The sequence below is a fragment of the Belonocnema kinseyi genome, chromosome 5 (assembly GCF_010883055.1).
Source record: "Belonocnema kinseyi isolate 2016_QV_RU_SX_M_011 chromosome 5, B_treatae_v1, whole genome shotgun sequence".
In the NCBI taxonomy this organism is placed as follows: domain Eukaryota; kingdom Metazoa; phylum Arthropoda; class Insecta; order Hymenoptera; family Cynipidae; genus Belonocnema; species Belonocnema kinseyi.
Window position 1 is genome coordinate 111442364 of NC_046661.1, and position 12334 is coordinate 111454697.

The window sequence follows — 12334 nt, forward strand, 5'->3', positions numbered from 1 at the left end:
ATATTCTACTATTTAAACTAAAAATTTATGTATAAAATCCTGATATAAAAATAAAAAATTATTATAAATTAATCAGAAGAATGATATAAAAATAATTTGATGAAGCTAATAATTATGTGATTCGTTGACATCATTTGGCACTGAAGTTGCTTCATAAGCAAGTCTTTCTCCTTCCCTTTGATGTGCTATTGCCGCATGTTCTGCTGCAATTTTTTGATATAGATGATGGTGCCTATCTTTTGCCCTTGCTACACTCACCGAATCCTATAATAATAAAAAAAGTATATAAACTTGATTTATGACAGTGCAAATGCGGTTTCAGTTTCAGATGCGGGCAATAGTATATTTTGCAGCAAGGCAACGAAGTAGTCTTTTAACGGACGAGCGTGTGTGTACTTTCTCCTATGACTATACAATAGGGCTGAGTGAAAATGATCAAATTAATCGAATCGTTTGAGTTGAGGAAAAAGAAATTGTGGGTTGACATCCGAAAAAACTAAAAAAAAAATTTCAAATCAGTTAATATCTTCTGTTCCCTTTTTTGAATTGAAAATGCAAAATTTTGAAAACTTCAAAACATTTCCATATTGCTTCGAAAATTATGGCGAATTTTTGCTATATACCAAATATAATTTGCAATATAAAATCAATAATATATTTTGTATATAATTCTGTTAATAAAGCAAATGTAATTTGTAATATAAAATCTATAATATAAGTCTAAAGAATTCTTACCTCAGCACTGTATTACCTGTTCGCTAAAAAAACGGGATACCATCAACAAGTATCCCCCTACGCCTTAACCCCCACCACAAAATGGGGGGGGGGGATTCTATACATAAAATGAGTCCATCAGCGAATTCCTACAAAAATATTCTGCCGTAATACCACCATCATTTTTGGCGTCTAAAAGCTTAGTTTTAGCAAGTCGTCAAAATCGCCAAAAAAACGTAAAATTGATAATATTTGAACGCTTGAAATATCGTTAAAAATATTTTTTTGAAATGAGAAAATAACAGCTTTTTTCTTTGGTTCAAGATGAAGAAATTTCAGGTTCGACATATTCAACTTTTTTCAAAATGTGTGCATCCAAAAAATCATGTTTCTTGGCCATTTTCAACAAATTCTAAATTCAGCAAAAAATTTTTTTTTAATTTAGAATTTTTTATAATTATTCAGTAGCAAAAATGGTACATAGGAAAAATTCTCCATAATTTTAGAAGCAATAGGAAAATGTTTTGGAATTTTCAAAATTTTGAATTTTGAAATGAAAAAAGGGAACAGAAGATATTAACCGATTTCAAAATTTTTTTTTACTGTTTTCGGATGTCAACCCACAAATGCAAAATCGGAGTAAGTTAAATGGGGAAAAAGAAGATAGACGCATGACCGACCTCATTTTTTCAGTTCATTGAATTTTTTTTTGAACTTGAGAACTTTTTTGTAAATAAAATATCGGACTGAGACTTTGGAAAATGTATCAGAAAACTATAAAGTACGTTCATGTGCTGCATTTGAGCAGGAATTTCGATGAAAATTATTCTCAAAGACATTAACTCGAACAATTTTGGACATAGCCTTGGAATTTTTTAAACCTAAGAACTTTTTTTATATTTAAAATATCTGCTAGATGTAAAAAAACGATTATAAACGTAATTTACTGTCGGCTCTTGCAGTACTCGAAGTTTAAAGCCGATACTTTACATATAAAAAAAAGTTCGTACTCAATTAAAGTACACAAACGTAGTTTATGGTCCTTTGATACATTTTTCAAAGATTCAGTCCAAAATTTAATTTCCAAAAAAAGTTCTTAAGTTCAAAGAAAAGGCATGTGATATTTTGAAATTATAGATTTTTCCAGTTTTAGGTTTCACTAGCTTGTTTCCTACAATAATAAATATTTTGTCTTAAAAATTTGGGCAATGGTAGGAAACATGCTGATGGTTATCCCCAGACTCTTTTTTTGTGGGTTAGATCGAAAAAATTTAATTTTGCTACACTTGATTAATTTGTTTGGCACTTAGGAATTAGTATCGAGTGAGCAGTGTTTGATTCTCCGGCTTTTTCATACAATAATAAAAATTTGGTTTTCAAAGTCTGGGAAATGCTAGCGAAAATGCTAATGGACGTCCCCGGACTCTTTTTTTATGGGTTATTCCAAAAAATTTTAACTTGGTGTGTGTGTGTGTGTGTATTTTGAGGGTATGTGTGTACAATTCTTTTCCATAATTATTCTTGAGTGCTACAGTGCTACCGACAGCATCAGTACGAGAGAGACCTACATTATCAGAATTACTATATAGAGCTGAAAAACGATCCTAATCTCAAAATAGTGCACATGAACAAAATTTTTATTTTGCGCAATATTTTTTTTATTCTCCCTAAAAAAGAGTCCGGAGACATTCGCTATAATATTTTAGAACATCTCCGAATTCAGTTTTTAAACATTTTCATTTTTGTGGAAAGAAAAGCAGAAGTAACTGAACCCGATTTACCACACGGCAAAGTACCACATGCTCTTAGTAAAAGAAACATTCAGTGAACTGTAAAAGTGAATTCGGTATTATAAGTATTTTAGTGTGTCATCAGCATCATTTATATAGTACAGGCATGAACCTATCAAGAAACAGAACCCAACGTCGATGAGTGTCAATAACAGAAATCTAGAATTTCTAAAATATAATTTTGAAAAAAACTCATTTTAATTAAATTAACTTCGAATATTAATTATCCTTTTTACTTTCAAACTTCTTTCCCTTATTTTTTAAAGAAAGAATTAAGTTTCTTACCAATGGAGGGTTAGCCTGAACTCCTCGAGCATTATTATTCGCTATTCTTGCATAAAGAGCATAATGTCTTTCCTTGGCAAGCCTCACAGCTTCTGAATCTTCAGGAGGTGCAAGAACATCTTCATAATTTATCAACGAGGGTTGGAATCCATTTTTATCTGCTTTGTACTCTACTGTTCGAACTTTCAATTTGGGATCCAAGTACGAATAAGACCCTGAATAAAAATATTACATTTCTTCAAATTATTATTATAATATATAATAATCTACGATTCATGTATTCTATCCACATGGAAGCTCATATGCTGTTCCCCTTGATTTTCGATCATGTTATTAATTGTGCACTTTAGATTATATTGAATGAACTTAAGAATCATGATGCGCAATTTGAAAATTAATCATTATTAAGAACTTAGTTTCAAAATCCTAATTAATGAATGCTTGCATTTTCAAAGAAAGTTTGGATTTGTTCATTTTTACAGATTTCAGCTTGGATTGAATAATTTTTTAAGTTTCCAATAACTAGAAAGCATATAATTTTTAACGTGAATAGAATAATTCAGCTTTGAAAATTTGCAATACTTACATTCCATTTATTTCGACGGTCAAAATGACAGTCATTTTCTTGTTTTTTATAGAAATCACATTTTTTAGTACAAAAAGCTCCCTATCACGTTTGGTATTACTCGATTACTATTAGTCATATATTTACTATCTTTTAAATGTCTATAATTTCAATGTAAAATTATTGGTTTGAAAGCGAAATTCTAAAACAGTTTAATTTTTGAGGCCTTGAAACTAAAGTTTTTTGCTTCAAAAGTTTAAATTCGAAAATATTTGGTTTGAACTTTCTTAATTTTTAGAGGTTTCCAATTTAAAATGTCACAATTATATAGTTCCAAATTCAAATAATGAAAATGCCAGAACACTTTCACTTTTTAATCTTTTAAAATTAATTTAAATATATTAAATGTTTTGCTTTAAATTTTGAATTTAAATACATGTATAGTTTTGCAAATTCTTCGAAATTATAGAGTTTGAAATTAAAATTACTAGTTGTACAATTTTCAGTTTTAGGCCATTTGAGGGTAACCACAAACATTTTTAAAAAATTATTTACACCCAACTTACTTACATACGAAACGCGACATCCAGTTAAAAATTTAAGAAATTAAATATGAAGTACTTAGAAACGATTTTCTAGTCCTAAATTTCTACAATTTAAAAAAAATGTAACAATTTTTGTTGCTTTGCATTTTTCTTATTTATAAACATTTAGAAACAAACAAACATTTCTTAGTGCTTCTCATTCAATTTTCCAAATTATGAACTAGATATCGCGTTTAGTGAACATATGTTGAATTTGAAAAATTTTTTGAAAAAAAATTTTTTTTGAGGTTACGCTTACATGGACTTAAAGGGTTTGTTTTAAAATAATTTCGAATAAATTCCTCTACAATGAAATCAAAAGTATTAAAAATTTAGGCATTAATTTCTCAAATTCATACCCTAAAAATAGGAAGATTGAATAAATAGACATTGAAAATTATATTTTTAAACATTTTTAAATATTAAAAAATAAAAAACAAATTTTAAACTCAACTTTGAACAAATTTTATGCAATTCCGAACATGAATAATAATGTTAAATGAAATGGTGAAAATTAAACGACTAGAATTTTGAGTTTTTATGTTACACGCTAAATTGTCTATTCTCTCCATTCATAAGTTTTGATTTTGCAATTAAAATTGAAATGAATCATTTTTTACATGTATAATTAAGAATTAATTTTTTTTAAGATTCAAATTTACTTTAAAGAAATGAAATTGTACATGGCATGAGTAAAAAAGTTTTAATATTACAATTATTAAATTTTTATCTACAGTTTTCAATTTTGAATTAGTCATGTTAGAAATAATAAAATTTCATTTTTCTTTAAATTTTAAAAGATCCAATTTTGAAAATCCGAATATGAAATTATTAATTGTGAATGTAGAAATTTCAACTCATTTCTGATGAAAATTCTCAATTTTTTAGATTTTAGTCTGAAATGTTTTAAAAATGGTGCAGTTTAAAAAATTGGAAACATAACAGCCTTGTTTTGTATTCATTTAAATTTTTTTTTAATTTTCAATGTAATACTTTAAAATTGTCAGATTTTTTGTTGAAGATTTAAGAAAATAAATCATTAAAATTTGAAAAATATTTGATTGGAAGACTTCCAGAATGAATAATAATTCTCAATGAAGTATTGGAAATAAACCGATTTTTAAATTAAGAAGCTAGAAGTTGTATTGTTTAAAATGAAAACAGATGATAATAGAACTATCTGAAATCGATACCTCAATAATTATATAATTTCTTTAATTTTGAAGGGTTAAAACTTTAGCATTCTGAAATATCATCGCTCCCCTTTCATAATTTTTAGTTAATTATAAAAGTTTATAATAGAACATTTTTCCATTTTGTACGAAGATTTTTTGTAATCTTAGAAAAAGTTGTTCACTAAATTTTAATATTAAATTATATTTGTGTCGTCGAAATATTCAATTTATTTTTAATTTGAAATTGTGAAATTCTAATCGCTTCTAATTAAAAACTATAAAAATTTCAAATTATTCTATTTTAAACACTTTTAATTCGAAACAATATAATGTTAATTTCTTTCCACCACATTCGAAATATTGTCCTTTTTCAAAAATTATTAAATAATTCAAAAATTTGAACTCATGATACTTCAAACTTAATTTAATAATGGATTTAAAAATTGTTCATATTATTAATGTTACGGAATAATACTCCAGGGCTCTGAAGCGCGCGTCCATTTACTTCTAGTTAATAATAATAAATAAAAAATTAACAATACTAGAAATTGTAAATATTTACAGTTTAGTAGTTTACTGACATAATGAGTATGCCATTAAAGTGCAACAGAAGCATCGAGGTTGGTAAACGTCGGTAAGCAGATTTTATATAAATAAATTCAAGGCCATGGCATACTTACCCAATTCCTACATTCTCGACATTCTTTTTTGGAATAACTCTCGTTTCCACATGCAATGAGATATCGCGCTGAAAATTTGGGACTTTAAATAAAGGACACTAACTAAGGAATGAAAAATAAATGTTTATATTTTAAAAAAGTTTCTGGAAATATAAAAAAAAATGTTTAAAATTCTTTTAAAAAATTGTTGCGATTCTAAAAATTTAGGATTACACAGACGTTATTTAGTGCCTTTTATTTAATTATTTTAATTTCCCAATTGGCAAACTCTATATGGCAATTTTTCTGAACTTTAGTTGTCGCGAAAAAATGTCGGTAGAGTAGGAATCATGCGACGTATGTATCACACAATCTTAAAAAAAATTGTTTTTCAAACTGAAAATGATTCATTTATTTATTTATTTAACAAATTGTTATTACCATAAATAGTTCCGGCACCGTCTCCATATTCTTTTTGAGCTCTATCGACATGTCCTGGAAAACGGCCTGCTGTATATTCGAAACTGTAAGGTCTTGGGGCTGGTGGTGGAGTTGTTGCTTCCACATATTCAGATTGTGATGATAAAATATGTGAAACATCTCCGAGACAAGGACTCGCCAAAATGAGCAAAATCTAATTCATAATAAATAAACAAAATCATCATTTTTCACAACAATGTCAAATAAATTATTTTATTACTTTTTCAATCCGAGAATTTATGTAAAGAGTGAGAGGAGCTGCGGGTTTTTTTTGTGGGATTCACTCAAGTGTGGCAAAACAGAGGGAGTAACAAGAGTGATACAAAACAGTTCCGAGACTCTTGAATTGTGGCCACCGTCAGCCACGAAACTCATACTAAACACAGATTTAACTTTAACTTTAAAGGGCCGTTGAAAAAGTACGTCACGATATTTTGAAATAATTTTCCACCCCTCATCCACCAGACTGATGTTACAAATACAAACAGCCCCCTCTATTTTTTATGTAAAAATAAATGCAGATACATTTAGAAACAAATAGTTGAATTTTCAACATACAAAGATGCATTTTCAATTACATAGTCGAATTTTTACATTGAAAATATTAAACTTTAAGCGCAAACAGTTACATTTTTAAACTAATAGTTGAATTTTCAATAAAAAAAAAGAATTTTTTAGATGATAGTTGAATTTTCAAGCAACAAATTTTCTCTCAGAAAGACGAATTTTTTACCAAGAAGGACGAGTTTTCTAATAGAAAACAAATTCAACAAAGTATTTAAACTTTCAGGAAAAGATGAATTTTCAGCAAAATGGTTGAAATTTCAATCATATATTTAGATTTCCAACCACAAAAAAAGAATTGATTATCAACCAAATAGTTAACCAAGTATCGCTAATCTAGAAAATAGTTGTAATTTCCAATTACAAAGATGAATTTTCAACTAAATGGTCGAGTTTCCTATTTAAAAAAACGGATTTACTACAAAACAGTTTAATTTTCGAAAAAATATTGTTTTTTGACACCATCATTGGAATTTTCAACCAATTGCTCGAAATAATCAGTTAAAAAGATTTAAATATTAAGATCATGCAGGCATTTTCAATCCAAAAGAACGAATTTTCAATTTAAAAAAAGAAGAGTTTTTAACAAAGCAGTTAAATTCTTGACAAAAAAATATTTGTTCTCAACAGAATAGTTGGATTTTTAACAAAATAATCAAATTCTTAACAAAACAGTTCAATTTCCGACTAAAACATTAATTCTCAGCGAATTACATAACAGTTGATATTTCAACCAAAAAACAAATTTTAGTTTTGGGTCAAAAACAGTCGAATTCAACCAAAAAGACGAATTTTCGACAAAATAATCGAATCCTCAATCAGAATAGATTATTTTTTAACAAGACAGTTGCAAATTTACTAAAAAAAGTTAAACTTAATTTTGAACTGGACAAGAAAGGAATTTTCATGAAGATAGTTAAATCTTTGATCAAACAATAGAATTTTTAAACAAACTTTAAACTAATACAATGGATTTTGAATAAATAAAAATGTTTAATAAATTAAAGTTACGAAAATTTATTTTCAGCTAAACAAAAAATGAATTTTCATCAAAATAGTTAACCTTTAATAAAATAGTAAAAATTTTAACCAATGGAGATGACTGCTGAAACAAATATATAATATTAAGCTTCTTAATTAAAAGGAATTAACATCGAACAAAAAATAGTTGAATTTTCTTAATGGTTATTGATTCAGTTCGCATTTAAGTGAAAAAATGAGAGAAAGGGTAAATTTCTTGAAAACAGAGGGAAAAAGAAGGATTCTTTAAAAAAGGACGAGAAGGGCAATAGGGGAATAAGGTGAAGTCTGTATTTCGATTCTATACTTCTAAAATAATAAAATCTCCAATTTTCATTTTCTCAAGCATTTAAAAAAATTTGTCATTCAAATTTATATTTTCCATGTCTGATGTCCCATTCTGCGTTATCCCCTTCCCTTGCCAATGGGGCGTAGTTTTTCAAAGCCCTCTTGTACAATTACAATAATTATTATTTTACAGTTGTTACATAAAATGTATTTTGTCATTTTCATGCATTTTAAGCAAGTCATTTTTTTAAATTTGAATTTTGACGTTAAGTTTCATGAATGAATAAGGCATTGAATATCATCCTCTTATGTAGAAATTACAGGAATAAAAACGCGAATAAAAACCTTGTATCGTGCTTAATTAAATATTACGTCCTTGGCATTCTATTTTTCTCGCATTTGAATGACGCTGCGATACACGTAACTTTCTAAAGATTTCCATGCACTGATTCCATCCACTAAAGTAGAAAAAGTTGAAATAATCAGAAATTATATCACAAAAAAATTCACATTTTCATTTTCTATTTTTTCTAATAAAATATTTATAATAATACAAAATGACCCACAGGAACTTTAATAGACATTACAAAAAGAATCCTAATCTCAATCATTTCTTTAGAAATCTTTAGATTTTCCGCAAGTTTTTTAATGAATTAATTTTATTATTATTATTAATTCATAAATTTTACATTTTTCCACCGTATTCCCCTTATTAAAATTAATTTTTATTTATTTTTAAGTATTATTATTGCTATACTTTTTATTTTTAATTACAATAATATTTAAAAGAGACTTAAGATTTTAGAAAATATTAGATAGATATAATACATTTTTCAGGAGGATGATTAAGACCTGTGAGTTCAATTTTAATTAAAGAAAAATTGAGAGGATTAGGAACAAATTAAGGTTTTATTGAAATAATAAATAAAGCACTCACTATTGCAGGATACATTTTCTATCCTGTTCACACAATATATACGATCTTCACCTTCGCACTCACCAACTTGTAATGCCAAAGATCTTTTCTTTCAGTGAAAGTAAACGTATAAAGAAATATTGCAAGAAGCTGTGAGCGAATCCACTCGATTGGTAACTTACGCCTTTCACATATATTCAGATTCCTTTCTGGCTGTCCATAAACTACGTTAACAAATTTGATCGAATTTTTGCCCCCTCCCCCCACACTCCCACCTGTAAAGTAATGTAGCCTAAAATAAGCCGACAAGGAAAAATGGACAATTCAGTAAAATATTTATTAGATATTTTTAATAGGCAGCGTTAGATTTTCTGAATTATGACGAAAACATTAAAAAAAGATAGAACAAAATCGGTTAATAACTTCAAAAGTCATTGCACTTTTGTTACGCTGCAAAGTGGTCCAGTAATGGATTTGCTCGGACAAATTTAGTGAAAATAATAACCGATTTTTATTAACTTTTTTCCATATTTCTAAAATTATATCACGAAATTGATTTAGCTCATTTAAATTTAATTGTACCATACCTTTATAACTTCAGTTATTGTAGCATTCATGCTAGGTCAACAAAAGTAGTCGCATCCCAGTGGGCAAAAAATTTGGCGACGTCTTTACCGCATCGTTACGACATATTTACGACATCCTATGTCCATGTCGTTTCGGTGTCTTTGCGTTATCGTAAAGACATCATCAGATCATACGACTTATTTACGATATCGTAAACACACCTTAACGACATGAACATAGGATGTCGTAAAGTTATCGTAAATATGTCGTAACGATGTCGTAAAGACGTCGCCAAAGTTTGTGCCCGCTGGGATATTCACAGCGGGGACCCTGCCTTGGGGCGTACCGAGCTACCCGGCCCGGGTGGCATCCCCCTACCGCCGGGTAGCCACCCTACCCAGGGCAGCAGTTTGGGAAGCGCTCGTTTTGACCGTATCTTGAATAGTATCACTTTGTAGTGATTTCGGATCACAGTAATCTCTGAGGGCTCGACGACTTAAAGCAGGCCTGTCCAGAGAGGGGAATTCGACTCAAACACCACATGTTTAATCATGAAAATCGTCATGGCTGCACGAAAAGCGATTTGGGACCTTAACTCCACCACCCACCAACCTCCACTCGCTGCCGGAAAGGCTTGGTGGTTATTCGTGGCGCATGCCACGTGACGCACATTGTAGAATTCAGTAACGCAGATAAGTTTTGAAGTTGGTGCATTAGGGCGAGTAATTTGAAATATAATATTTTTATTTTAATGTTTATAAAAGTTTATACATTGAATTTGAATTTATTGCAATACAATTATATAGTGTAGAGAATGTAAATGTCTCTTTTATTTCTAATTATAGGGGAATTAAAAAGTTAAGTAAAAAAGACCTTAACCTTTAGAGGGCCGGAAAATCAATATTTTGGCTCACCAGGTAAACTACTTTAATTTTTATTTTTAGATTGAAATATTTATTTTTGTAACATTGCTACCGTTTTTCAATGTAATTTATGTTCAATTGATCCTTCCCAAGCCCTTTTTAATCACCCCATACCCCCTAAATTTACTATTCCAACTTTGAGAAAGCGGTGCCTTGTTTTGTTTGTATGAGATTATAATTACAAACAAATATTGTTATAAAATGTTTTGAACGTTACTATTTGATATAACTGAATATAAATTCATACCCCCTCACCATTTTTTAAACACTTTTTTCCATTTTACCCCTTTTCAGACGAAGCAAAGGAGTATTTTTTAGCTTTCAACCCATTAGAAGGCTTGTTTTTGAATTGACGGTATTTTTTATGTCAGATTTGGATTCAGCGTCAAAAAATACATCGAAAACGTATATTTGCGCTTCCAAATACACGAAACTTGACTTGCGTGACTAAGGGGGTGAGACACCCTAAAGCAACCCCTTAACTTTGAATAACCACCCTATATAATGTTTATATGAGGTAACAAGCTTATATACTACTGAAAAAACCATTCCTTTCAAATTTGAAATTTTTAACATTGGCTGTTCCGTGCAGGACCGCCAAAGCCAATATATTGGCTGACTCCCTGATCGAGACTTTGTCTATGATCAATCAATGATATAAGATAACTATTGGGCCAATTTTCTGAGTTCGATTTTCCTCCCAAATTGCCGGCCCTCTGAAGGTTAAAATTTTCTAATGAGATAAATTTGTAATTTTCCATGAAACTGTTAGCTTCAATAATTTATTTCCAACTTTCTTCAAACAAAATATCTTGTCCATTAAGTCTAATTGGTAAACGGGTGATCGAGTAGTCTTGGTCGGTGGTAGCGACAGTTATAATGGATCTGCTCCCGCCTAGTCGCTTTGGTTACCAATATGTTTCAGTTTTCTAAGGCATGTTTTCCAAATGGATCTAAGGCATATCTCTGAGAAAAGCATATGCCATTATGCTCATTGGAATTAGGGATTAGGCATTTGACCACTCCACCTTATCATACACAAGCTAATCCGGTTAAGAGGGTTAGTTTCTTGCTGAAAATTATGAAATCATTTTTTCAATTTCTGCTTTATGTATAACACCGCCATATATAGGTCCACTCATGTGTTGCCAGTACTCTTAAATTTTTGTAGAAATCCTAGACTGGGTTAATTATTGAGAAACTAGGAAGAGGGAACACTCGATATTGTTCCATCAGCTGTAGAGGAATAAGAATGTAGGATTAAGAAGCGTTCAGGGTTATAAAAGTATTATCACAGATAGTTTATGAGATCCAGGATGAGTCTGAAATAATCCAGGAAACTCATATTAAAGATTTAAAACATTACTGGTAGATTGATCCAAATATAGTTAACGAAAGCCCTTTTTTCGCAGTTTAAAGATGAGGAAGAAAGTTCGCAATTTCCACCTGGATATTTTCCGGAACTTCGGAGGTGCCGGGGTCACTCCTGTCACCTGCAGATAAGAAGACTCTGCGTCATCGATCAAGCCCCCCTACTTCCTGAAAAAAAGGAAACGGTAGACATAAAGAACCACCTCCCGGTAGATGCCGAGATACCGCAAGAACGCCCCTATCGACCCATCTGGATCCCGAGCCTGCAGCCGACGAAATTTCTCTCAGGAAGGCGAGGAATAGGCCCAGAAGATGCTACAGCACATGTGGACTCGGAACCATTAAGGATTCGCCGGAATCCTTAAGTGAAATCGACAACCTCCGATCTGTAGGCGAGGGAGATCTAGCCGGAGGTTCACTGGTACCTCAGTCG

At 30.2% G+C, this 12334-nt stretch overlaps 1 protein-coding gene across 1 annotated transcript; it reads right to left on the reverse strand.

The window, feature by feature from the left end:
* Positions 1–9172, reverse strand: LOC117172846 (cuticle protein 16.8). The gene is made up of 4 exons (XM_033361098.1): positions 9062–9172; positions 6214–6406; positions 2790–3004; positions 1–264 (listed from the first exon to the last, which is right to left on the reverse strand). The coding sequence occupies exons 1-4, from the start codon at positions 9074–9076 to the stop codon at positions 106–108; spliced, it is 582 nt and encodes a 193-aa protein (XP_033216989.1). The 5' UTR covers positions 9077–9172; the 3' UTR covers positions 1–105.
* Positions 9173–12334: the final 3162 nt, after the last annotated feature.

Excerpts from the sequence above, each read along its gene's own strand:
- LOC117172846 (XM_033361098.1), bottom strand. Across the intron at positions 3,005-6,213 it reads CGGTGCCGGAACTATTTATG|GGTCTTATTCGTACTTGGAT; the intron begins GTAATAACAATT and ends ATTTTTATTCAG. Across the intron at positions 265-2,789 it reads TTCAGGCTAACCCTCCATTG|GATTCGGTGAGTGTAGCAAG; the intron begins GTAAGAAACTTA and ends TTATTATTATAG.